The following is a 27,568-nucleotide window of genomic DNA, read 5'->3' as shown; positions in this document are numbered from 1 at the left end:
AAATCACTGTTCTCGTCACGCCTTTCCTTTCTTCAAATATTCTTTAACATTCCCCTTTTCATCTTCACCTCTCTCTTCTGATCCCAAATTCTCTTTAACTTTCCTCCCGTGATTTTCTCTCTCCCTTTTCTTGTCTTCTTAGCCCCTCAGTCTTTATGAAGAGCTGAGGGGCCTGCTCTAGTTCAAAACTCTTTAATGTCGCAGCTCGCCAGAGCACCCTGCTGCGCCGGGTCTCTTCGTTTTTCATGCTCACATCTCTCTCTCTGTTTAAAAGGTCCGTTCCTCTCTTTCACCATCCCTCCCTGGCACTCAGATCACTTCCTCTAGAAGAAACTGGAAGGTGAACCACTTTCATCTTCCCCTCCTCCTTTTTCTCCCTCCTGTCAAAACTCCCACTCCCACTGTCTGAAGAAAAAAAAACGGTGCAGATTCCACAAAGCAACTTGGGCGTTTAAGCTTCGTTGGCATTTTTCAAATGCGCTACTTCCTAGGCGCAGCGTGCACCCTTTCACAACCCCACTGAGGTGTGAAAAAAGTAAAAGATAAACATTTTAACACAGCTGAGTGGAGATGGAGCAGCAATGGTTCAACGGGAGCGCATCAGGTTTACGGTTCTCCAGGACTTCTCAGCCTTAATTTCCTTTCCACCAATTATGTTCATTATCTCATAACCTGCTAATTAATCTCTAAATAATGCAGTAAACACCAAAACTAATTCAGTTTGAGCGCAGTTGGACAAACTGAACAAATTATTTCAACACTACTTTTTGGCATCAACTATCACAATTCAACTTTTCTGAATACCTTACTTTTACCTATATAAACATATTATATTGCAGATTATTGCATTCAAGTTTTAGCAGTGAGGTATACAGGTTTTTAATTTGGGTTAAACAAAATCACTGGACTGGAAATCAAGATTATCTATATTATGAAAGAACCGGTTGATACCTCCAATGAATACTGTCCAAACCAAAAAAAAACTACCTGTCAAATGGTTCAGTGAAAATAATTGTACATTCCTGCCTTTTCTTCATGGGCAGCATGGAGGGAGACTGTTATCCCACTGAGCCTTCAAAATCCTGTAACATTTCATGAGGGAATCTAAGAAAAACATCAGGCACCAACTGTCCAGGAACTGAAAGGCCCCTCAGTTGTACCTCAACAATCATCTCTTTGTCCTTCCACTTGGCGCAAACATCTTTTCTCCAATTCTATTTACTCATTCATTCAAGGCTAATTCTCTGTCTGTGTCACTCTCTCTCTCCATATCCTTCATTTCTTTTTCCTCTCTTCGTGTATTTCCTTTACATCCAGTCACTGCCGGTGTCTCCTCCTGGATGGTTGAAGCGTGTTTGCCAGCGGACGGCGGAGGCAAACAACCGGCCCGTTCAAAGAGCTCAGAGCTGACAAGAGATCGAGACAGGAAGGAGGAGGAGGAGGACGGAGCAGGGGGGGAAACAGGAGGAGACGGAGAGTAAATTCCCTGGATGACTCGCGGATATCAATAAGCAATCCCTTTTGAGGATTCACAACGTCTGACAACACTCCTAATGGCTATAATCGCATCCTTCGAGCGCTTTCCAACAATCCTCATGTTGCAAATTGTTGCTTTCAGACTCTGACACACAAACATTGTGTCTTCTTTTTTGCTGTTTCTCCTCCTCCCACGCGCAATCACATCATGCTCTTTGGTGACATTACGCCCCTTAAGTCCATTAACAAATACTGCCCCTTGTGATAAACAGTCATTTGCAATCAGGCTAATGCTCATCTCCAGAGGAAAATGGATAAAACTAGCCTGTAATTTCCTCTTCAAAAACTCGGAGCCAAGACAGAAATCATAACTGATCACTTCCTTTAGTGCTAATGTTAAAGAGAGGGCAGTGTCAGAGCTCCAGGGAGTTGGTTCATCTTTGTTTCACTGTTGTTGGCAGATTTGCTGCATCTTTGTTGAAGGAAAGTTCACCAGAACAACAGGATGTTTCCTTTTATCAATGCGCCATCTGAGAAAAACCCTGAAAACGTAAGAGTGTCCACTATCAGCGACCCGCGAAGAGACGACATATCACATCACTGACATCAACAGCTGGGTTTGCCGCAGCCTCTGCAAATAACACTCTCTGGTTAAAAGATATCCAGTGTACATGACTGTCAGCCCACGTCACGGAAGCATTTAAAAAGGGTTAAATCAGTTTGCAACAAAAATTTACCTACAGACCATCATGATGTCTTGGCAGTGCCGACTTTCTAGGGAACAGAAAGTAGCTTACGAGACATGTTGGCTACCACATAATAAAATGAGTGGTTGACACACAGCTGTGAGACGAGACTGGATGGTACAAACACACACACACATGCATACACTTGGTGTCCCGTTACTGACAAAGCTAACGAAAATTAGCAAGCACTTGCCGCAGTGCACGTAGATTTTTTTGCCTTCTTGATGTAAATGCTCAGGGAAAAAAATATGTGATAATGAAAATTCCAAGTACATCCTGGCAGCCAGCCTGACTTTCCCCACGCAAAGATTTTTTGTGTGGGTGAAGCAAGATGTTTAGATGCTGCTATTGTATCTGTTGGAGATAATACGAGCAGTTGCTAGTTAGCAGTTCACCAGCTAGCCAAGCAGGTGCTCCTGGAGAATGAGATTTTCTTAGCATGAGCGGATTCATTTTGTCGCGCAACTACTGCCGTGCAGCCACATCTCTAATTGCAGAAGTAAGCACTGACTTCCAGGGCCAAAAAGTTAAGCCAACACGCTAGTGCCAAAAACTGCACTTAAGGGAATCGTTGGGTGATCTCAGGTGGAGTTTGTCCTTGTCAATTTCGAACAACATGAATTTGTGCATCTATCAAAGAAAAAGCAGCATTAGTGAGTTACTTCTAGCATCTCAAATGTTAACTGTTGCATTTCTCTGTTATATTCTCACAAAAAAATTAATATCTTTGGTTCCTGAAATGCACCTGCAACTGCAAGTACTGCAGATTCTAGCTGTCACTACTGTCTGACAATTGGTTAATTGATTTAATATTCATTAGTTGCACCCTTACACTGGATGCAAAACTAGCAGTGGACTCTATCCTCATGCACGAGACTGCTCTGCAATGTAATAAAATACACTTTTTTCCCCCGAAAGTCTTCACACAAGCACTCCACCCCCTACGATACAATCATTGACGTCATTGTGAGAGCGTTTGTAGACTTTGTGCATTGCATCCTCTGTCCAATCAGCCAAAAAAAATACCACCCCACACTCATAAAACCCGAAGTTTGACACGGGTGAACTCTACCTGTCACTTCATTTCCCACATTTCTCCCTTGTCCCTTCTCCCGTATCTGTTCTTCACCCTCTTGTGCCACACTGCTGCACTGATAAGCGCAAAAATCTGGGGAGAAAGTGGTTTGAAAAGGCTGGGCCTTGCAATATCATCTTTTTTATCAGCGTGCAGGCGAAGCAGAGCACGTACCCACCTTGTTTGTCTACGGCTTATATTAATACACTGGTACCCGACGAGATAACAGGGGCATTTCCTATTATGAGGCTGCTTGGGAAAAGGGAAGAGGGAGGTACGCTTTAATTGTAAGCAGGACAGACCGTCCTTGTGCATATGTGCGTGTGCGTTTGTGTGTCCAGCTACTTCGGTTCAAGACTGACGCCAGCGCCATGGATGCAGGTTTGGTTAAGATGTTTCCCTAAAACTAAGAAAGAAAGAAAGAAAGAGTTACAAGTAAGAGACCAGTGACAAATATAAAAAGAGGAATGGAAAGCAGACAAGTTGAAGGAAATAAGCAAGACGTGGAGAGAGAAAGGCTGGAAAGACGGAGAAAGATGGAGAAAGAAAAGGAGGTGGTGGGGCGAAAAGTAATAAGGTACACCGGAGAGAAGATGATGGAATATAAGAAACAAAGGAAAGGGGGGGGGGGAAGGAACAGGGGAATGGGAGACACAGAAAGAGAGAAAATGTGTAAAATGATGTTAGCCAGCCTGGGGGCCTAGGTGATGGATGAAAGCCAATCCACTGGCCGTCCCATCAGTCAACTGCCTGCACGGAAACGAACCAAACAACCTCCCTCTAGTCTCGAGCCTCACAAGACCTCACCTCATTATCACCTGTATGTGTGTGCCCTGTAACTCCAGCTGATATATAGACACGTACAACTGACATATACATAAACAAGTAGAACACACACACACACACACACACACAAAAATGCTACAAATGCTACAAATATACACATGGAGACATCAGACGCACAACCAACAATCAACTCTTTGTGTTTAGGTCCACAATAACCCTCATTCAGCTCCAGATATAAACTGCCCATGAACAGATAAGTTATTCCTCGGCAAACATATGAACCGAGCAGCTACTGCCACATCTTCAGCCTTACGCTAACATTTGGTAAGTGTGATGCTTGGTACTTACTTCAAATGGGGTCACGTTTACCGTGCTCAGGAATAAACCGCGTAGTTTTTAAGTTCATTAGCAATGTGTTGGCCAACATTTGCAGAATGGTGGATGGTAAGCTGACATTAAGGTATGAAGCTACCTGTCTTAATAGCATAATGCGGCTAAAGTAGCTAAGGTTAGCTGACTAGAGTCTGTGTTTCCAATGAACTAATGTAGCTAGCGTGTTTTCCACCTGTAGGTAGCAGCTAATACGGACGTAACCACCGTGACCGTCACCCACGTTTTTTTGAACTACCGTTGGATTTGGCCGTCACAGAGCTGGCACGTACTCTGTGACTGTGTCTGATTTTCAAATACAGTTCACTGTATTAAAGGGGAACCTTGACCTTATTCCTGGCATAAAACACAATCGTTTACTCACCCAAATAACTTCTGTGTAATTTGCTGTCGTTCGGGAGATAATTGGATTGTCTCACCAATACTGGTGAGATACTCGTTCATTTCCCCAATATTTTGTTATGATACACTAGTGCAATTCCCCGTTGAGTCCGGAGTTACCTGTTATCATCATCCGGGGTCTGTAGATTGACCTACAAAAGTTATGTGGGTGAGTAAACGATCGTATTTTATGCCAGAAATAAGGTCCAGGTTGTAAAAACAGTAGTTCCCCTTTAAGTAGTCCTCACACTAACAGCAATTAATCAATGATTTAATGCTTTCTACATTTAACAGACCAGACTGTTGTCATTTAAGACACCCACAGAAACACAGTGAGAGAGGCAGACAAGGGCAAAGGCTTATATATGCAGAACGTCACATGGTTAAATCCAGTCGAGAGGCAGAAACAAGAAGGAAATTATTTTACAAAAAGATATTGTTCTCACAGAGACGAAAAAAAAATGTGTAGGCTGCACCAAATGCAGATAAGGCCCAGTGTGTGTGCCAGTGTGGATGCAGGCCTTTGTGTCTATTATGCATATATGTACAGTATGTGTAGAGTTTATGTGAATGTGTGCGCACCCTCCCTGCAGTGTTTTTGCCAGCAGAGTGTAAGATGAAGATCCTCCCCTTAGGCGACACTATAGCATCCCACCCCTGCAGTGACTGTGTGTTGGTACGTCTGCTGCATCAGCAGCACCTTTCACCAAGGAGAAGGGACAGTCTATACGCGCTCTGTTCACTCGGCCATGCCTGCCGTCCGATACCTCATCTCACCTCACCCCTTCACACTCTCAGCATGCTGTTAATCATTCGGTTACCACTCGTTTATGCCATACACGGCACATAGCACTTGCGGGCGTGTTAAAAGTTGCATTTGTGGTGTTAATCACAAGGAGAATCACACTTCCCACGAACCTTGCTGCTACTGTTGCAGAAAGGATGTTGTTATTTGTCCCCTCCCAGTCCTTGGCCTCACTCCATTCGTCTTATAGAGCGAGAGGCAACAATAACAGCAGGTAGCTGCCCTCAAAAGCAAAGAATTCAATAAAGGAAAAGGAAAACTTAAAACTACCTCCACTACACCAGCAGAACTGGAGGCTGCGCCAGCCTCGAGGCATATTAAACAACAAACCAGCCCATGAGTTGACGTCTGAGAAATGTCTTCTGGAATATGAAACGTCTGTGACACCAATCAGAAGGCAGCGGAGACAAATACATTCCTCCTTTTCTAGGAGTCGCTGAACTCGTCTAAACAACTGAGCATACATTTATTTCTAGTGATGACTATCTCTCCAGCCAAAACCTGTACTCATGACGTTGGTGGTTGTACTCATGACTGGTTATCCGGAGTAATCCGGATTTAGTTTCTGGAAACCACTGAGTTTTTCAGATGTCATCTTCTTCCTTTTGAAAGGCAAAACATTCAAACCTACCTTCATCTGCAGTCTATGGGCCGGCAGCAGCAGTATCTGAACCAGATCTCCAAACCTCAGCAGATAAAACGTTCACTGTCTGCGTACCGTAGCTAGACGTCATGAGGTAAGTGTGAGAACACGAAGTATGAAGTAGATTTCTTGACAAAGATCAAGGATAGAGTTGGCAAGGTTGTCATGGAGATCGGTTTGAAAGGTAAACGAGCTTAGTAGCTGTTCCACTGTAGTGCTTTTAGGACATTTTGTTGGCGTTATAATTTGACAAGGTAGATGAGATACGGCTGCTGAGAACAGACAAAATGACGGTGTGCAAGAAGGCAAATCATTTCAAATTCCCCACCCTCCTCTTGACAGGAATCCTAACAACAGGGGGCGAAAAACAGCTTGTGTTACCTTCTACTCTTGGGAGCTTCTTCCCAGGCAGTCTCAATTAATTGCATTCACAGTGTTTACTCGCTCCGTCTCTTTCTCTCCTCAGCGCAGAGATGAGGCCGGTCTGGTTGGCGCACACCTCAAACACAGAGCGACTGAGCAGTCGAACACAAGCTGAGGCATCCGTAAGAAAATTGCTAAGGGCCGGTGTGAGTTGACAACAGCGCGTCTCGCACGTGTGAAGGAGAATTCGTGCAACTGGCGCACAGTCGAGCGTGGATACTGGTGGGCGTTTGACAATAGAAGGAAAATGCATTAAAATTATGCGCGCGTTCCCATTCACAAGGGGCTCGTATCTTTAAGTGTGTATTTTAGTAATCTGTAGCATGAGAGGTGTTTTGCTGCTGCGTGTTTGGCGTGGTTACAGTGTTTGTCTCTGGACATGATCAGGCAGGATTCCAGCAACTGTACGTCAAGACAAACAAGTCGAGCTTCAAGAATGGGCGATGAGCCGTCTGCAAAAAAAACACACGCACACGCACACACACACGAGATTTTGCATTCCTACGTTTGGCATGCTTACATAATGAGTTCAGCGGCTTCTCACAGCAGTTTGCAGTGGATAGGAATTAGAAGTGAAACACACTGTACACACACAATTTCACTTTGAAAGAAATGACGCAGCAAAAGTTTTCAAGCCAGCGTATTCTGTACCGACAGCGTGTTTAACACCAAAAAGACTGTAAACGTCAGCTACTTCTTTACTGGATGATACATTTAGCTGAAGATGAGATACAACACTGATCTGTCATTGAATAACTCGGGTAAAACTTTAGCCCGGATGAGCATTAGGTAGTTTCCCCGCTTTAAATAAGCTGCTACTGTAGGAGCATTTTATGATCTTCGATGTGAAAAAAGGGGAATCATTAAATGAGTCATTATCAGTTTCCTTTAGCTTCACAGGGAGAATTTGCATTTCTAAACCGAAAACCTGCTGAAGATCGGTCGAGTGCACCCTTCGCGTACTAGCCTCTGAAGAGGAGGCACTTTGGGCGCTCTAATAACTACCACAAATGTATTTGGAAAAAGCATACCGAGCGCCCTTTACACTGTGAAAGCAAATGAAAAATCAATCCCGCAAGGGTCAATAGTGTTGAGGAGACATAGAGAAGCACCAGCGATAACCCGACTCACAAGCCGTAGATCAATATCCTCTTTTTATTATTAGAACTGCTCTCTTGTTTTTTGTTTTTTTTGCCCTCCTTGTCTGTCAAAGTGTGCGCCTAATAGGTTTCTTTCTTTCTCAATACCCTCTCTAATCTCAATTCTCACTCTGAACCTTCTAATCTTTACAAGCAGAGGACAGGCGACAGTTTCAGTACCCACCCCTAGCCGCAGTGAATGAGCGAATAGTCTAACTTGAGATGAATGAGCATCGCGACATGCAGTGAGAGATCAAAAATATAATGAGAATCAAACCCTTAAATACTAAAGAAAAAATAAACATTGCAGTGGAGTTTGGTTAGGGTCTTTGACTGACTTCATTTGAAAGGGCGGGAATGGAAACTAAGTAAATAGAAAGTTCACTTAAGCTACAAAGCAGCACAAATGGGTGTTTCCTTCACAATTTGCAGCGAGCAAATGGTGTGTGTACCCAAAGAGGCATCCCTCAACCGCAGTTTGCTGCCTGCTAAGAGGCCACGAACTTCGCGTAGGGGTGTTGTGTGTTTCCTCTTTCTTAGAGTTAACCCGACACAGAATGTGAAAAGCTGTAAACAACTCTGAGCTGAGGAAGAAGTACCAGAGAGGTCAACTCGGAACAAGGTCTTTTTGGTTATTTCTGTGTACATAATAAATCCGTGTTAGTTAATGTGCAAACTGCTTCAGTGGCGTTGCCGCGGTTACGCAGAAGACAGTGAACGCTGTGTACAACAAATAAATTCAAATCTGCCTCAATGCTGTTATTCCCCTAAAGCAGAAAAACCAGAAACTCCACCTAAGGAGAAAATAATTACATTAAGCCCATCCATTTTGCTCCGTTCCAGATCACTAACAGCACGAATACTCTCTGTAAAGACAGCAACAAAAGCAGCATTGCCCACTTTCATAACAGATTCCTACTCAGTCCAAAGCAAGGTGGATGTTTTACAACGACTTTTTGGTAGCCACGGCAACGCACGCATCCTCCCGACTCGATCTCTGGTCCTGTTCCCTGAGGCGTGTGTCTCAGATGGACAGGGGTGTCAAACACGGCAAGCGGGGTAATTGTAAAACGTGGGGTGCGCAGTCAAACACTCCGCTGTTTGCCTACCAATGACAGGGATGAGGTTCTTGCTTGTTGAAGACTAAGCAACTGTGAAATGTGTGCAGTCGGCTTAATGACATCTTGACAGCGTATGATGAAACTCTCCTTGCAAAGCAGTCAGACGGAGTGCGATTAGAGTTTATCGTTTCAGGCCCCGGCACCGCAACACCGCCAGGTTCTCTAACAGACCAGACACATCACGACTGGTTTTAATGAGTGCAGAAGTACAGGCAGATGTTGAGCCTCACCCCTCCTGAATACAGAACAGTTTTGGTCATGCAAATGACTTTCTGCAAAGTCATTTCACCGCAGACTATTATGACTCGAAATCCTTGTTTTTCTTTGAATTGTGATCATTGAAATGAAAGCCCACTTGGTTCACAGGTATCCCTTATAAGCCAAGATCAGAATTAATACAACTAAATCATAAAAGTGACTATTTTGTTTCTGCAGACCCAGATGGAAGAAGGAAGAAGAAGAAGAAATGTAGCTACTTTCTGTTTTTTGGTCTACAGCCACATTTCCACCTACAAACCTTCCCCAGGAACTAGAAACCTGTGGTGCTACTAAGTGGACCACAGGAACCATGGTCTAAATTAAGTTCCAGGTAAATTATTCAACCAAAAGTCACTGTTCGGAGGGTAGTACTTCTCAAAAGCACTGAAACTTGAAGTTTTCGCTGACGTTTTCTGATTGGTGGAGTTCTCACAGCATCAATCTCCACGATAGCTCACAAAATCTGTTTGCTAACTAGCACTTGAGTTTGGAATCCACTTGTGTCTTTTCTAGTGTTGACTCAGTGACCCCCCCTCATTTGTGACGCGACAACGGGCTTCACACTCCACCATGTGTCGTCAGCGCTTCATGGGGCGCTATCGTGGCTGTGTGGTCTTCTGAATAAACGCTAACAACTGGACTGGAGAAGGCAAATTGTTGTGTCGTCATGTATAAAACTGATGTGGAGAATTATTGGAATAATATGCAAAATCCCAGAGGGTCCTAAGATTGTGGCGGAAACACAGACGACCAATGGCCTGAAGAAAAATTTTAGTTCCTTGAAAAAAAGTTCCTGGGACTTAAAGTTCTTTGGGTAGAAACAAGGTGTACGTGCGTGACTGTTGTGTGTTCATAATTAGCTGAAAGAAGCCTCCGTCACACATTTTTACACCTTGAGATTAGACTGCAGCTGTCTGATGCTTGTACTGTATACGTGCTAGCTGCATGTGTACGCTAGGAGTGTAAGTTCTTTATTTTTTCGTACTCTTTCGAGTAGCATACCTGAATTTTATTGTGCAATAAAAGGAACCTTAAAGGGGAACTACTGTTTTTTTACAACCCGGACGTTTACTCACCCATATAACTTTTGTGTCATTTGCACTCAGTCAGGAGACAATTAGGTCAGCGTATATCCATATAGCGGGAGTGACTGGGGCATCGAGACGTGGTAGCAAATTACAGGTAAACAAGCCGACCGTCGCGGGTGCGCGCGGCGCTCAGAGACAACGTTGTCCAGGTCAGAAGACATCATCCGGGGTCTGTAGGTCAATCTACAGACCCCGGATGATGATAACAGGTAACTCTAGGCTCAACAGGGAATAGCACTAGCGTACAATAACAAAATATTGCCGAAATGAACGAGTTTCGCGGCAGATAATGTGTTATTTAGAGGAAGCGTCTCTAAGCGTCTCTATTTTATGTTAGAAACAAGGTCCAGGTTGTAAAAAACAGTAGTTCCCCTTTAACCTTAAACTGTGAATTTGCCATTTATACTCCACTCCACACAGACATTGATCTCTCCTTCAGTCCTTGTCTTTCGGTCTTGGCCTTTTTGCTTCTCACTCATCTCGCCTTCTTACGTACAACAGCTGCACGGTCCCGGACCCGTCTGCACCCAAATTCCTGCATTAGCAGCACGCTATGAATACTCTGAAGTTAAAATAGTCCTCAAAGCATCTGCCACGTTGCTGTCCCTTTACTTTCGTCAATCAGTTGCACGGAGTGACTGAGATTTAGCCATAACATAGACTTCCTGCCCTGACCCTCCTGACATGTGCATGTTAAAGGCACACAGCTACTTTCTATAAAGCTTAATATATAACGACAGAAAGCATTCCAGGATTCAACACACTGCCGTTAACTAGCTTTGCCGTGGAGGTATTCATTTACCTCCACGGCATTTCCATTTCCAAAATCAATCTATCAGTGTTTAGCGGTAAGACAAGGAAGTGCAGTGAATGCAAAGGGAAGCTAAAACAAAGGGCAAATTGTGTTTGCCGAAGTGAATGTCAACTTCTGTGAAAGCCAGACTGCTGCTGCTGCTGCTGGGTAAATGCTCTGCCAACATATTCAACAACATCAACTGGAGGAGGGGGGGTTTTCTGTTGGTGGCATTCGACTCTGTTTGCCCGTTTGTGTGCATGTGTGTGTGTGTGAGAGAGAGTAAAAGAGAAATGGGGGAGAAAAGAGAGAACTGGAGGAGAACTGACAGAGTGTGAAAGGGGATGTTTATTTATTTGGCAGGTGAGCGCAGAGGAAATTGCTATTCACGATTACAGAGGAGGATGGTTGTAGCGTGGCGGTTGCGCTTCTGCCCCGTCTGCGTGGTACATACAGTATGCATGATTGTTCATGCGTGCCAGCTTGAAGCTAGATAAGAGGGACGCCGTACATGTCAGTGTCAATAAGGACGGCTGTTTATAAAAGTCTGAGGATGTCCGGAGGGTCTGCAACATCCACACACATGACCATCTACATATACATAGTGTGATGTGTGTGTGACTAAAACCACTGATGTTCATTTGGATCGACGGCATTAATAAAAAATAAATAAATTCTGTGTGAAAAAAGGCAGCTTAAAAAAAAAAAAAACACAGTCTGTGGCAAGTTCATTAGGTACACTTGTGAAAACTAACGCATTTTAAAATAACAGTCCTGCTCTGTTTATGAGAGTCTGAGGATGTCCAGAGGGGAGTGCAACATCCACGCACATGACACATCCACATTTGTGCGTGAGTGCACGGCAGGGACCAAAGCCGCAGAAGCAGATCTGTATCTGAATAACAAGTGCAGGCGTATCTTGTGGTTTTGAAGATTGGATAGTTTCCCATGAGCGACCCTCGGAAGAGGCGATCACATGGCAAAAATAAAAAAATATCCAGGAAAAACATTCTGAGACGAACAAGAAGGCGTATAAAGGCTATTATGAGATGCCAGTTCGTTAGGCACGCTGGTGAAAAGTGATGCATACATAGACCGATATCAGGCGTAACATTATGACCACCTTCCTTATATTGTTTTGGTCTCCCTTGTGCCTCCAAAACAGTTGTGACTCATCAGAGAATGGACATGGGCCTCCTGAGGGTGCCCAGGATGTTGTTAGTCGATTCCTTTGGGTACTATGAGTTGAGGGGAGGGGCCTTTGTGGATGATCCCACAGATACTTGATACCTAGTTTGGGATCTGGTGAATTTGGAGGCCAGGTCCACACCTTGTGCTGTATTTCATGTTTTTTTGCGGGGTGGGGGCGCCTGGTCTGCTCTAGGTGGGTGGTACATGTCTAAGTGACATCCACACAGGTCCAAAATGTTTCCCAGCAGAACATTGTATTGTCACAAGATGGTCAATGTTATTTACTTCTCCTGCCAGTGGTCATAATGTTGTGGCTGATTGGTGTATACACATGTATTCATATACATATAAAGCTGAATCACCTCACTGAAACTGAACAGGGCTGTTACATTAGAACGCACATGTTTTCTCTGGTGTGCATTATGTTTTGGCAAGGCGGTGAACACAACTAATGTCGTGGGAATGCTGAGGTGACATGGGAGCATGAAACTGAATCTGCAGCAGACTGAAAGATTAAAGGAAACGGACCTGAGACCAAAAACAAAAAACTCTCAGCCGGCTTTAAACCAGACCAAACGAAGATGAGTCATAATGGATTACTCGATGCCCGTGCAGCGCGTAAAGCCTCCCTCTGTTTAACATTAACAGGAAACACAACGCGCTCTGCGGAGGGCAACAAGTCCTTGTGTCAGCTCCACACTGACACCGCTTCTCAAATCGGGCTCCTCCGCGACCACCGAGGTTGCCGCAGTATCAACTCCTTCGCTGTCAGTGAAGTTTCACAGCGCAACCCACGGGAGATGCGCACGAACGCACACACACACATATATGTATACACAATCACACCGCGGAGCAAATAAACGAGAAAACAACTTTTACGCGCAGATGTGAAGATGTAAGCGAGGGCACTCACCAGAGAAAGAGAGGACTGTCCAGAAATCAGCATTCAGCGGCTGGCTGCATGGAAAGTGCTTGGGTTTCTTCTTCTTCTCTTTCTTCTTCTTCCTCTTCTTCTACATTAAAGATCTGTCCTGTTGCCTGTGGATTCTACGCGGAGCGATGCGACTCTTTCTTCAGCCCTGCGCGCATTTCAGTACATCAGAGAGACGCGGACCTATTCACATTCACTTCAGTCTGCTGCTCCGCTCTGTGCGCCGCCAGCCAGCCAGCCAGGACTCTCTCTGCTGGACCGGGAGGCGGAGAGCAGCCGCGCACAGATTCATGGGAAATGTAGTCAACCGTCACTCCCTGCTTCTGCTGATTCCCTGGAGCTTTAATTGCTGCTGTGTGTCACTTCTTAAAAAAACAACAACTCAACTGCAGATTGTGTCTTCGTATCCACGAATAGCTGCGCGGATGGGGATTATAAAGCATTATGGGAAATGCTGTCAAACTTAATCTGGTCTTTGGCAGCTGCTCACCCATTCCCACGTTCAATTTATTACTTCCAATGTGACATACTGCACACCCATATGATGTAGGTCACTTTTCCTGTCGGTTGAACTACAGATTATGTCTTCATATACACAAATAGTTACATAAATGAGCACTGCAGGGCATTATGGGAAATGTCAGAGTTAATCTCTATCAATTTAATACATCCAATGTGACATAAGGTAGATGTGGGAAAAAATTAAACAAAATGTGGCTTATCTACTTGCTCATATTAATAATAATTAAATGCAAATAACCTTACAACATCCACTCAGATAAATACCTGTTTAATTTCCATTTTCACAACCGAGCAGATTGCCCTGAAGAACTCTGCAGAAAAATGTCCTTACTGATTTATGATCCTGTGATTTATGCGTTCCACGTTAATGTATATTTGATAGGTCGCAGAGAAGCAGAGGCAGGGCGAGAAATACGAGCCGCCGCCGCCGCCGTGATGCCGTTTCATTCTTTCGTTTTTCTTTTGTCGCTGACGGTGTGATATTGTGTTATTAATACTCCTGGAAACGCCCTCGCGATTGCCAGGAGTTCCCGGGGCACACCTTGAAGAGTGAACATAATGGTTACAGTAATGCTAAAGTGCCACTTCCTCGCTCTCCGGAGGAAACACCTTTTGTCTGGAAGTGAATTTACTGGTATTTCCAAAAAGAAACCTTTTTGGGGCGTGGACTCGCGCAGGCTGCCTTGTTCATAATACCACACAGCTACTGTATTCTGTATTCAGATACACAAACTGTGAATGCTATTGTTGTGACACACTTAACCATGTTACCAGTACGGGATGTAACTTCAAAAGTGGCAGAAACCGCAGCGACCAAGCTCGTAGTGCTGATGTTTTTGAAAGAGGGCACAGGCAGAACATCCTAAACAACCCTGCTTCCTGTTAAGACCATTTCATAACTTATTATTGTGCTCAGGCAGAGACCTTGATAGATGAATTTAGACAATACTCCCTCCCCCTTTGAGGTCAACCATCCCCTTGAGCATTCATTGTTTCTGAGTGCCTTTCTCGCTGCTGTGCATGCAGCGCGGCCCTTACAACCACTTATAAAGTATGCTGTGCGTATGTGGTGTGATCGTGTGGGGTGTGTATAGGAAATGCTTCTGTCTCTGAGTAGCCTAAATATAGACCCCTGTGCCTCTACTGTCCAACTGTCACAGGCCGGGTCGGCGTGTCGTTCAGGAAAGAGACTGGAGGCCTGTTAAACTTAGGATAAATTGTACAGGCTTGGGTGTTCAGATCTGATAACACATTTAGGCTTTGCACGGTCCTGAAAACAGTGCCCCTATAAATACCCAGCTATAGAGAAGTGAGGTCAAGGAAGTGCGAACGCAGTCGCAGAGTTTAGCCCAGAAGGGTTAGATAAGGTGATTAGTATGCAACGTATTTCCTCTCTTTTCAAAACAAGTCATTTACAGAGAGAGAGAGAAATCTGAACACTAAAGAGTAATCGTCAGCTTACTGAAAAGATAACACGGTCACACGTGATAATTCAACATGCTTGTTTTGATTTGACGGGGCTGACTCCTCCACTAATGCAAGAAACTTATGTATTTCATGTAGTGATTAAATTTGACTTAATCCAAAGCTTTTTTGCACCCTTTGACCCTTTTTCACCCGCTGAATTCAGTAATCACCGTTAGCAGGAGACCGTTTCCCATCCTCCTCGTCTATTTGATTAAGAGATGCGCCTGTTTGATTGTCTGTTTGGAAAGCGGCACCTCCTTTATTGACTTAGTTCCTAACAGACCTCCTCCCCCCAACTCGTCCTCTAACATAATTTGGTCCCTTGACTTGCCGCTGGTTATTGCGGGAAGATGACACAGTCGCTTTTCGCCTGACACCACGAACGAGATGCTGCTGTTTACATACTGCAGCTCTAACTGCGTCTACCAAGGCTATGCTCATTATGATGTGGTTATTAAATTATTACATATGCTGCTATTTTGTTAAACCTGCAGCAGCTCTGATACAGTAACAGCAACGTCTTATAATCAGCATACAAAAAGTCAGTTGACAGCACTGGCGATGTCTGAAGAAATACTGCAAGGGTGAATAAAGGGTTGTCAGTGATTTTAATGATTATGATGATAACTGCATAATGTAACATTATATTCATGCATTACATAGGTCTGTTATAACCTCTTCAATAAAAATAAACTGCCTACTTATCATATTTGTCTGTTGGTGACATTTTATATCGTATATTTTTATTTATGTTTTTAAATTATATTTTCAGAGATTTTCCACGTTTCCCAGCAGGCACACTAACACCAGTGGGTTCTTTATCCTTTGGCGCCCTCTAGTGGATCAAATGGGTCACCTCCCACTTCCGGCGAGGTCAGAGGTCACCCAAACAGAAAAGATGGCGGCTCCCAGTAAAGCTACCGTCGTGTTGAAGGCTGTGAAGAAAATAGCGGTGCAGTTTTGTCCCTTTGAGTCAAATGTCCGCTCCACACGGTAAGAAATGCGTGTTTAGCGGTGCTGCTGCGTGGGACAAAGGTTTTGTCTCTCTGGACTGTGGATAAAAGTCGTAGTTTGAGAGTGTCTCCTACCGGCAGCCACCACAAGAAGATAGGTTCACCCTTGAAGTTGTGTTTTATGCAATGCTCACACTGTAAGACGTGTTTTAGCTGAAGTTTAGTCTAAAATAATTTCATTTTGGGTATGAAATGTTTAACATAAACTGTAATTAGGGTGGTAAAAGTAGTTTAAGCTAGTGGTGGTGTGGCTAACGAGACCACTCAGGTTAACATTGAGCTAACCTGTGCTGTCCTGAATTATTAAATTATTAGCTAAATTTATCACCAGTAAGAATAATAAACTATGAGTCAAACATATAAGTGATATTTTTAACCGTCTTTGCTGACTGTAATTCCTCCTGTCTCTGTGTAATGATGCTACTGGACAAGTATTATTTCCTAAAAAAATAATACTTGTTTTGTTGGTAAGACAATGCAAACTGAAAACATGATTTAAAACTGAGTAAAAACAGTGCTCCTTATACTATTCTGTGTATATTGATTATTACTACATATTTATACGTACACTGATCAGACGTAACTTCATGACCAGCTAGTCAATATCTTCTGATTGTGGCGCCTGTCAGTGGGTCGGATATTTCAGGCATCAGGTGAACCTTTTCATCCCTCAAAGCTGATGTTAGAAGCAGGAGAAATTGACAAGTAAAACAATTTGAGTGGCGTTGACAAAGGTCACATGTTGTGGGTAGAAGGCTGGCTCATTGCATTTCCAAAGCTGCAGCTCTCGTGGGGTGTCACCGGTCTGTAGTGGTCAGTTCCTTTCAAAAGCGGACCAAGGAAGGAAGTGCTGGTTCTGATAGAAAGGTGTCATAACCCGCAGTGCATCACAGTTTGTTTTGTATGCGGCTACGTATAATGGCAGACCAGTCGAGGTGCCCGTGCCGGCCTCTGTCCGCTGCAGAGTGCCTGCAATGAGCACAAGCTCTGGAAGAAGCTGGTCTGGTCTGATGTATCACGTTTTCTTTTACTTCACGTGGATGGCTGAGTGCATGTGTGTCACTTTACTTGTGATGTAAGGAACTTGAACTTAAACTTGTCTGAACTTTGGTGGCTTATATACAGTGTACATCCACAGCAATAAAACTGTGTCTGAACACTGTGTATGCCTAACTTTTATTTATATAGCTCTCTTCATATGCACATTGCTGCTTAGTGCACTTCTGGTTAGATGTTAAACTATTACATTTTATTGTCTCAGTACTCTGCAATGGACAATAAAGGTTTATTTTAATCAGTTTAATGTGAGCAGTCATTGTGTCTTATTATCTGAAATGCAATAGAGGGAGAACAATTCAGATCCTTTCCTCAACCAGTACTCAATATAGTACCTCAAATAAATAAAAGGTTTATTGTATACCCATGTGGCTGCTACTGATAGAGGTTTAACTCACATTTAATGTCTGAATTAAATATAGCAGTAAAAGAAATGTACAACAGTTTCAGCAAATGTACTTACTGCCCATCACCGCTGTAATTTAATCTGTCTGAAACGTGCTTCTTTTTTTTGGCCCGCAGTGAGTTTCTGGCCATAGTGGCCTCAGAGAAGGTCCGATCTACCAACATGAACTGCGAGGTGATACCCACGGTGAAACACGACAAGTCTGAACCTCTAGTGGATATTACTTATGGTAAGAGTGATCTGGACACTTTCAAAGGTGTGGGAGCGGATGTTAAACTATAGTGACAATGTGATTATGTGCGGTTTAGTCCTCGGCTAGTTTCTTAATTTATGTAAGATAGTTGTTGTCTAATGTTTAATAATTGAATGGAATAGCGCAGAAGCTTTCAAAGTGGGAGGCAGTCCTCCCAAGGAAGGCTCTATATAGTTTCAAAGGAGGTTTAGTGAATTGAAGTGGAAACAAAAAAAATATTACATTAGACATCACACAGAATAAGCCTCAAGTCAGAAACTAATACATGCCTTAAGACAAACCTTTTTTTTATGTACTTGGACTTGTCTTGTGTCAAATAGCAACATGAGACTCTGTTGTTGAGCGTCCATGGGCTCAAATAACATAAGCATTATCCCATAGGCATCCAGGAATTGAGCAAATCTCAGCGTGTAAACTAAGGGGGTGCATTTTTTCTAAGCTTTGTCTGAGATAATATCCGCAGTCTTTAAAGGCTTTAAAGCAAAGTAATCACATGGAAAAGGGGTGGTATCTGTAGCAGTTAAAGAAGCAGAGCTGGGGTCGCCGGGATAGCTCAGTGGGTAGAGCTGGCGACCCATGTGCAGAAGCTGAGTCCTCGCTGCAGCAGGCCAGGGTTCGAGTCCGACTTGTGGCTCTTTGCTGCGTGTTATCACCTCTCTCTCTGCCCCCTTTCCTGTCTATCTTCAGCTGTCTCTATAATAAAGGCAACAAAAAGCCCCCAAAAAATATATTTAAAAAAAAAAGAAGCAGAGCTGGCAAAGGCACAGACCTTTTAATTATATATTCATCATGAAGAAGTGTGCCTGTTTCTTTGAACTTTACTCTTTTAAAGTAGGTAGAAGTATTGCAACAGTAGATGGTGGTCAGAGAATCACCAGCGATGAACTGTAGTGGCAGCAGCAAAATGTACTTTCCCTTCCTAAAACAAGAAGCGCTTAAACAAGAGTTTTATCAAAAGGGAACTGAAGCTGTTATATTGACCTATACGCTCTTCTAAGACACCAGACTTCACTGAAAAAAACAGCAAATTTACCTCACAGAACAGAACAGTTGCTGATGTATCACTACCACGTTGGTTGAGATCTGAATTAATGTGTTAAAACCCAAAAGTCACACAGCGGTCGACCAGCATCTCCTGTGTTCTGCAAGGTAAAATGACTACAACATAAGATCCCCCACAGCAGTGGTTGTGACACAGCAATGATTGTTTTAGGTGTGTCTTAGTTAAGGTGGCTAAATTATGCGAGGCTGTGTAAATGCAGCACAGCGCCTTGTCATGTTTGACTCAAGACCCACTCTTGGAATTTCATGCTGATGTGTGTTAGCGTCACTCGCCCACAGTGAGTCAAGCGTTGGCCAGACGTAAAAAACGTCTCCCATAGGTCAGCAGAACAATGAACCAGTGAACCCCATTGTGTGTGACTTGACTTTTGCTCTGAGTTACCTTTTGAACAGTTTACACACTGTACTCCTTAAACACTGCGTCATGAGTCACCTCACTGTGTCTTTGTTTACCACAGTGGATGGAGAGAGGCTGCTGATGAAGGGAGCAAAGTTGACCAGCGCTGAGATGCTGAACGCGTTTCAGTTACGCTGCAAAGCCAAGGACCCACAGACAAAAGCCGCATCGAAAAAATGATCCTGTTCCTATCTGCTATTGAATCTGTTTGTATTTATCTGTGTGTATATTCTTGGACGTGTACAATAAATCTATTTCACTGAGCACGCGTGTCGCTTAAATCATTTTGACATGAGCTACTCCCTCAGCTACTCTTATATGCTCCACATTGAAGAGGTCAATTAAAAATGCTTTAACTGCTAAAAGAAAATCTGCTGTGATCAGTATGGGGTCAGAGTGTGCCCTTGCATAATGTGACATATTCATGATAAAGAGACCATTCCAGTGTTTGAGGGAACATTATGCAAGCTCCAACCTTTGACACAGCAGGCTGAAATGTAATTTGGCACAGAGTAATGGATGCAGGAAAAAACCTTTCACCCGGTCACTGAAATCCTGCCTCCTCTGCTAGTTACCCTCTGTCCCACTAGCATCCGTAATTTAATGTTTTTTTCATTGACATCCACATCCAATTTTCACATACTAAATACAGTTTTTCTTTTTATCATTTTCCTGTTAAGATGGAGTTTAACATTCATCTTCTGAGTTACATAAAAAATATTCCATTAAAGTGACAAGCATACCTGTTCTAAATGAGACACTCCTTGTAAATCTTTAAACAGTAACAGCTGATTTTGTATTATTTACACTTTAAAAGGAGTTAAAAGGCATCCCCAAAATGTCTTAACAGTCTATGTTTAACATGTCTTGTATTAGAACAGTTTAAAATGCTAGTTATGCACGAATAATTAAATGCTAATACATTTAGATTTAACTAAAAAGCAATTTAGTGGGTCATAGGGAAATTGTTTGGTCACAGTAGCTCAAATGCACATAAAAATAGATGTAAGATAGTTAAAAAATATATAAATAAAACTATATGCAACAAATATACAAGATTTGTTATTAAGAAACCTTAATAAAGCTTTTAGTGAGCAAAAATATTGATAAATAATGATAAATGTTGGTTAGCATTAACCTGCTACACCCCCCATGGAGATGAAGAATCACTTGATTTTACATGTTAACAAAACAATTATTGTTTCTCTTGGTTAACATAAAAAGCTAAATGTTAAGAAAAAGTGATAAATTCTTATTTAGCTTAGATTGGAAGCAAAAATGTGATGGTGTTATGGATTTATGGGTTTAATATTCATTTAAAACAGTCTGAAAATGCTAGTTTGTGAAAGATGCTAGTAGCTGGGCGGGCTAGAGGCGGGATTCGAACGTTCTATTATGTGACGTGGCAGACCGTGATTGGTTCCTACCGCTGCCAAAAAAAACGGACTGGCCCTTTAAAAACGTTCGGAGCGCGTTTCCCACACTGACAGAGGTTTGACTCAGAGTCACTGCACAGCTTGTTGTTGAGGATATCACATCGGTAGGCTGCAAAAATGGTTGAGCAGTTTGTTGGGACATGGAAGATGGTTTCCAGTGACAATTTTGATGACTACATGAAAGCAATTGGTAAGAGAGTGTGTCTGGTAAAAAGCCTGCAGGTTGATTTTTAAAATGTTTGTAATGTTATCCATGCTTTTTGAAACTGGCCTAAAGTTTATATATGCTTTGTTATGTGAATAGTAGCTCCAATATAACACAGAAACAGTCAGAAGTTGCTTTGAAAGATTTATTTGATAACTAACTTTCTAAGTTGGCCCTTGAAATATTTTAATATTTTAACTACACAAATGTGCACATGATTTTAAATTTGATGTTTTTTTTTTTAATGTCCCTGCCTTCCTACTCTGCAGGTGTTGGATTTGCAACCCGGCAGGTGGGGAACCGGACCAAGCCTAATTTAATAGTGAGCGTGGACGACGATGGGACTGTATGCCTGAAGTCTCAGAGCACCTTCAAAACCACTGAAATCAAGTTCAAGCTCAACGAGCCCTTCGAGGAGACGACCGCAGACGATAGGAAGACAAGGGTTAGTGTGGTCTGAAGAGCTGAGAGAAAAAGTTGAAAGTTAAAAAAAAAATCACAGTGCTGGGACTAACGGCTTGTCTCTGTCCTCTGCAGACTGTGGTGTCTCTGGAGAATGGCAAACTTGTGCAGAAACAGAGCTGGGATGGCAAAGAAACGAATATCGAGAGGGAGATCTCAGATGGGAAACTGGTAGCTGTAAGTATATGTTTCTTTGAGTTTAGTATTTACCTCCAGATTCCTTTGAGCAGATTAAATAATCTTTTTTTCCCCATTTTATTATCTCTTCACATACGATTTGTTAGCTTGTAATGAATGCACTACATATGTTCATTAATGTGTTTATGAAAATATAAAGAGAATATGAAGAGTTATAGGAATATAGGAAATGTTAAACTACTCTGCACTGAAATGACAAACATCCCAAATGTAGGAATTTATATCAAGACATCTTAGACATCTTCTAAAGTGTGATAAGGATGCAATAACCTGCCTCATCTCTGCCTCTCCCCACAGAAATGCATAATGGGAGAAGTGGTCGCCGTGAGGACGTACGTAAAGGAGGCGTGATGGCGTTTATTTTCTAGATGCATTGCCGGATGACAGGCTCAGTTCAATGAGCGTTGATACTGAAGAAGTAATAGGCGTGTTCTTTATTCCTTATCCTCACTGTGTTGCCAAAAAAAAAAAAAAAAATCTAATTTCTGTGCCTCTGTTCTCCAACATTTGGTTCCATTTGGATTTGTTTTGGTGATTTGAATAAAAATGAATTTGTCAAAATGATTTATTTAATTTTTTTTCTTTGAGTTTTTGGTGAAAGAAAAAAAAACACAAGAAACACACACACATCAGTGAGTGACTTTGAGTGCCCTCTATTAACGGTGTCCGTTCAGATTGAATTAGGACATTCTTGAAAGCGTTCCAATCAGTAGAGCATGCTGAGGAATGTACAAAAAAAAAAAGCTCTAATGGGAACATACTACCTAATCTGTGAGTCTGATTGCCTGACTTCAATGGTTTATTCCCGTGATTACTGGATAACAATGTAATTAATCCACGTGCAGTGGCCTTTTCCAGCCTCTTCGGTTCTTTTTATGCCTCATTGTTTTGGTCGGAAAAGCAAAAGCATATGTAAAGGTCAAGATGCAAACCCTCCTGCCATCCTGATGATTTAAGATGCATGCTGGCAGGGACTCTTTGAGGAATGTAAACTCTTTTTTAGAAGTATTGAGAGTCTCACGCAGAGAGGTCAGCAGGGAAATGTAGCCCCCCCTTCCTTTTTCGGGAGGCTGAACATTTCCCATTGCACATGTACTGGCAGCTGAGATGAAGAAATTAAAAGCGTTATGGACCGTCCCCGCAGACGTCCCCACCCCTTGGCCGCTGGTCAAGTTTGTGTGTTTTGTTTTTTTTGTGTGTGTGTGTGCATGTTGGGGAGATTGTTCGAGAGGCAACGGCCACTTTCCCATGACAGGAAAGTTGAGACGATAGCACTGATTGGACCTAATGGCCAAAACAGCTGAACCAGGTGGAACTCCAGGCCAGCGCTCTTGTTCCCCTCTGGCCGGACAATAGAACTGGCAGCAGTTGAGGACGTACAGTGTTTGAACCCCTGGGTGGACGCCAAGTGAATGAAAGTATCACAGCGGACAGCGGGCAAAGGTCAACATGCTGGAGCTGTGTTAGTGTGTCAGTGGAAATGTTTTTAATTTCTTTCATTTGTACAACGAGGAGCCATTTGTTAACTCGGAAAGAAGAATGTAATCGACCTGGTCCTCCGCGAAATAACGCGAAACTAAAACACTAATTCTTGTGCCAGGGCGGGATCACCAAACTTAGCAACTACTCTGGAGGCCCCAGACCTCCAAGGGCCTCTGGAGAACTCGGTTTTGTTTGCACACAATTTTATCAGGGAAGGTGTTCCATTAAATTACAACTAATCCCGTGGTTCTTTGCAAATCTGGTTCATGTTTTGACTTTAATTGAATTTTATTGTTTTTAATTACCCTTAACTTTAAGTGACACACATGTAACCTGGAGCCAGGTAATGTCCCAGCATAGGAGATCTGTTCGGGCCTCTGGGATTCTGCAAGGTACGGTGAAGGTGCCACTGGCATTTATAGCATCTAACAGCAATGCTGTTGTTGACAGAAACTATAATGATAGGAAAATCTGAAAATGGTTCAGATTTACTGGACACACAATCTGGACTAACAGAATACATTCAATATGAAGAAAAACGGCTGGACTATGGACCATTTTTGAAATGATTTCGTCTTAAAACAACCAAACGTGCACTAAAACCACCCTGATGCAAAAAAATCGAACATATTAACACAATAAATTAAAGGTTTATTGCAGAAACCGTTTTATTAGAGTACATTACTTTGAATTAGATGCACCTAATACACTGCTAGATGACTCTATATTACTTTACAGATCACTTAACGCCAGGCTAAGCAGCGTCTTTAGCCAGAAGAAGATCTCTTTTTTTTATCTTCTCCCCAAGCTGCTGTTGCACATTATAAACGTGCTCTAAAAACTGGATTTTACCGCTGGAGAGAAGAGATCACATCTGCTGCGGATTGACTTACAGGTGCATCCACAGGCGTCCACGTCACTGTGTTTGGACACCAGCAGGGTGTGGGCCAGAGCTCCACCTCCCCGTTTTATCTCGGACATCGGCTTTTCTTAATTATTGAACTTCAAAACGGGGGAACAAAATAAGAGTCACATTCTCCAGGTAGTGTCAGTGTTTGAATCAGGTGCTTTGCAGTGTTAAATAACAGCAACCATGAACATGAGCGGTGTGCAATGAGGCAGACGCTCCCTCGGACCATCTGAAATAACACCGCATGGGTAGCCTGCGGCCAAAACAGGATAGAAAGGGAGGTATTCCACTGGAGAGGAAAGGTCCTGATCTCCCTCCGCTGCACACAGTGGACGGGGGTAACCCTTACATCAGCAGAGTGGTTTCTGACTGCAACTAGGAAGCAGTTGAGGAAGGAGAAAGATAGTGAGGAGGCCGCTGAGAGTGAACAGGCAGAGGATTGAGAGGAAAAACAAAGGCGACCACAGGAGAAACACAGGGGCGAGTGACGCTCTGTGGTGTTGTTGTCCCCGAGCTCGGACGTCTATTGTTATGTGACGACAAGCGAGCACAGCAATAGCGTGGCACGCGAGGTGTCTTCCTTAAAGTGCACGTCTGCATATGTTTCGGTGTGTCCAGCGTTCTCATGCCTGACGGACAAACACGCTGCCGACCCCGGAGTTGTTTTGCGTTGAGAGGGGTCGTCTCGGACTTTAGAAGAATGAACTCACATCCTTAGCATAACATCTGGAAAGCTCCACTTGAGCTGCGGCGTTGACACCCTTCCTCTGCTTGTCCTCAACCTTAACTCCGTCTAATGCAAACACCTTTCATGTTCGGACAGGGCTAAAGATACATGATGTATGAGCCTCGATTCTATAATTAATCTCACTTCCAGTTGTGGACCAAAGCACATCTAACATGTGCCCCAGTGACCTGCTACAGCTGAAGAGGAGCTGCATCCCTCGTTCTTTAACGCAGGGATGCTGGGGAATGCTAGACGACACTGAAGGATGTGTGATGTGTAAGAATGATGTGTAGTGTCTAGGCCAGAAAGATGTCAGTCACAACAAACTAATCTGCAAAGCAGAGAGCAATCTGGGGCAAAATTGTTCCTGTTTACTACAACTTCTGAAGAAATGGGAAGATAAGACAAACTGGAAAGAGTCTTCAAAAGCAAAAGACTATTTGTTTTTGTTTCTTTCATGTCTGAATTAAGGAGGTGAATTTAGCAGAGATGTCGAGATTATATCTAAAAAAAAATAAATCAAGACCTGCTTCTAAGTGTCTGGATACGTTTTGTGCTTCGTATTATTTATTGTACTTGTCCAATTAGACGTTTGACCCCAAAACCGAAGTCACAAGTTGCGACTTCTACAGCTTCGCTCAACTCTACACCAGTTCTCTCAGTGTGGCTTGTTGTTGAGTCTCGGTGGTTTTGGTTTCAGGAAGTAAAAACAGAAGGAGCAACGGCACAAATCCCACTCCCGTTCGGTGTTTTTATCGACTCGGATTTCTGGTAGAGGGTGGGGGCGGCCTTGAGGTCAACCTCCACCTGCTTTTTTTCCAAGGAGAGCTTCTGCTAAGCACATCCCTCCGCATTCACTAAAAAAAGAGAAAAAACCTCAGTATTATTTCTCCACAGGACATATATGAGACCCAAGCTCACACAAGATCGGTCTCCGGGGCAACCGTACGGCCGAGCAGAACCGTGTCTGCGCGGAGGCCCCAACAGAGCCGTGGGGGAGCCCGGTTGCCGCGCGACGAGATTTCTTTTCCGCTGAACCTTGTCATCCAGTTATACCAAAGAGCAAATTCTGATTTCACCAGCGAGTCCGAGTGTTGTGAAAGCCGAGCATCGTCTGGTCGCACAGGCCAAGCTCTTCCATCATCTGTTCAGAATGCTCACAGAGGCAGGGACACCGTTTTGGATCAGAGATGTCAGACATCTGGACTGAAGCGACTCCAAAACCTTTAAAGTTAGCAGTTTATTTGACTTCACGTACAACAAATCCTTGCTTAAAATGGTTAATTTCCAAAAGAATCCAGCATAATCAGTTCAGCCTTTTGCATATACTGTGCACATTTCGAAGATTGCTTGCATGAGATTATGCAAACATTCACATGCTCATGTGATGGTCTCATTTCCTTAGTTGGATTTTGCTTTTATGACCTGGGTTTATTCAAGCTGCACAACAATTAAGAGTAAAGGAAGTGTATCAACGGAGCCAGGACTCATGGTTCATTTCGGAAATGTGCAAGATAATTAGACAAATACTTTGCTCAAATGTGCTGTAACGGGTATTTGTGAGTGTTGGACGTGCAGCTTGTCCAGGTGACAAAACTGTGTCATTCGTCAAGTTTGGATTCGTTTTACTGACCGTATGTTGTTCATATTTCCTTGTCTGTGACGTTAACAACTTGGCAAGACATATACCAAAACTTCTCAAGCTGTTGATCCAACTTCCCGGGGCGTTTGTGTAATTCTTTCGCCAGCTGGGAATCAAACCTTCCGATCATTCTTGACACCACGCAAAGCCACTATGAGAGCATGGGGCAATAGACTCTTGCACAGATCTTCTTCTGATCCACTTAACAATCACTTGATTTGCATTTTATTTTTCAAAAATCATCGGGATTACAAAAAATAAAAATAAAAAAATCTTAGCTCAAATGTGAGCAGTGATTGAGAAGTCTGGAAGTTTTCAGGCGGATGCTGGTCTGGGGTCACGGGAAAGGAAAAGATCTGCTGCGTTTGGGTGGCCTTTATGCAGTGATGGACAGCGGTGCAGTTATACACATCATTTGAGCGCCATGGAGTTGAATTTGTTCCCAACAAAATAGCTCTGATTGGTTCTAGGACTATCCAACTGCGTGCAGAAGAATTTTTTCTGTCCATATTCTGATAAGAATTGAGTTTAGCTACCTGAATGACACCTATGAATGTTTGACTGGACTGATTCAAATGACATTTCTGTAAATCTAATGTAGTCAAACCGTTCGCCGTAAGAAGGCGGCGCTCCAAAGGTCTATGTATTGTGTAGGAGGAAATACATTTCTGTCTTTGAGGATAACACAAAGAATTGCTGTTTTTCAAGTCACCCCACCAGGAGTTCCTGTCGAAGCTCGGCTCAGAACGAGGCCCCTGCAATTTATTGTAGCGGAAGGATGGTGGAAATCTTTAAAGTAAAGCTATGTGAACCAAACCCTACACAATGGTTTCCCCCAGAGAACACGACCCCAAACCCCTGTATGGTCGTGCTTTTATGTTCAAAAACAGATGAAGAAATGTCTGGCTCGGCAGTAGAAAAGTCAGGAAGAGTTGGTATTTTCTGCCACAAGTCGTCACAGTGTTTGGCTTATCCGCTCCTCCTCCTCCTCCTCCTCCTCCGACTACTGTGTGACAGGACATGTGATCTGTAATCTGGAGGGGGTGATGCTGAGAGGGGAGGGAGAGGAACGGGGTGAAGCCAG

General features: G+C 43.2%; 3 protein-coding genes across 4 annotated transcripts in view; 2 read left to right on the top strand and 1 right to left on the bottom strand.

Moving 5' to 3' along the window:
* Nucleotides 1-13,646, bottom strand: part of pag1 (phosphoprotein membrane anchor with glycosphingolipid microdomains 1) — a 48,173-nt gene extending 34,527 nt beyond the window's left edge. The window contains exon 1 of one of the 2 annotated variants that reach the window (XM_084562651.1): nucleotides 13,229-13,646. The gene's annotated coding sequence lies outside the window, so the exon portion shown is untranslated. The remainder of the gene's footprint in view (nucleotides 1-13,228) is intronic. The other variant, XM_084562650.1, reaches the window with a different exon arrangement.
* Nucleotides 13,647-16,133: 2,487 nt separating this feature from the next.
* mrpl53 (mitochondrial ribosomal protein L53) lies at nucleotides 16,134-19,686 on the top strand (the record flags this gene model as incomplete). Its single annotated transcript, XM_084562537.1, has 3 exons — nucleotides 16,134-16,228; nucleotides 17,827-17,939; nucleotides 19,484-19,686. 3 exons carry the CDS (start codon nucleotides 16,134-16,136, stop codon nucleotides 19,600-19,602), a joined length of 327 nt encoding a protein of 108 aa, XP_084418663.1. The 3' UTR covers nucleotides 19,603-19,686.
* Nucleotides 19,687-20,836: 1,150 nt separating this feature from the next.
* Nucleotides 20,837-22,284, top strand: fabp4a (fatty acid binding protein 4a). Its single transcript, XM_084564016.1, has 4 exons — nucleotides 20,837-21,048; nucleotides 21,333-21,508; nucleotides 21,601-21,702; nucleotides 22,021-22,284. Exons 1-4 carry the CDS (start codon nucleotides 20,976-20,978, stop codon nucleotides 22,072-22,074), a joined length of 405 nt encoding a protein of 134 aa, XP_084420142.1. The 5' UTR covers nucleotides 20,837-20,975; the 3' UTR covers nucleotides 22,075-22,284.
* The last annotated feature ends 5,284 nt before the right edge of the window (nucleotides 22,285-27,568 follow it).

Source organism: Chelon labrosus (genome assembly GCF_963514085.1).
Source record: "Chelon labrosus genome assembly, chromosome: 16".
NCBI lineage: Eukaryota > Metazoa > Chordata > Actinopteri > Mugiliformes > Mugilidae > Chelon > Chelon labrosus.
The sequence above is the reverse complement of the archived record's forward strand: the minus strand, read 5'-3'. Positions and strand labels throughout refer to the sequence as shown.

Bases quoted from the DNA above. Each gene is read 5' to 3' on its own strand.
- fabp4a (XM_084564016.1), top strand. From the start codon at position 20,976: ATGGTTGAGCAGTTTGTTGGGACATGGAAGATGGTTTCCAGTGACAAT. The intron at 21,049-21,332 runs GTAAGAGAGTGT...CCTACTCTGCAG, and splicing joins TGACTACATGAAAGCAATTG to GTGTTGGATTTGCAACCCGG. The intron at 21,703-22,020 runs GTAAGTATATGT...CTCTCCCCACAG, and splicing joins CAGATGGGAAACTGGTAGCT to AAATGCATAATGGGAGAAGT.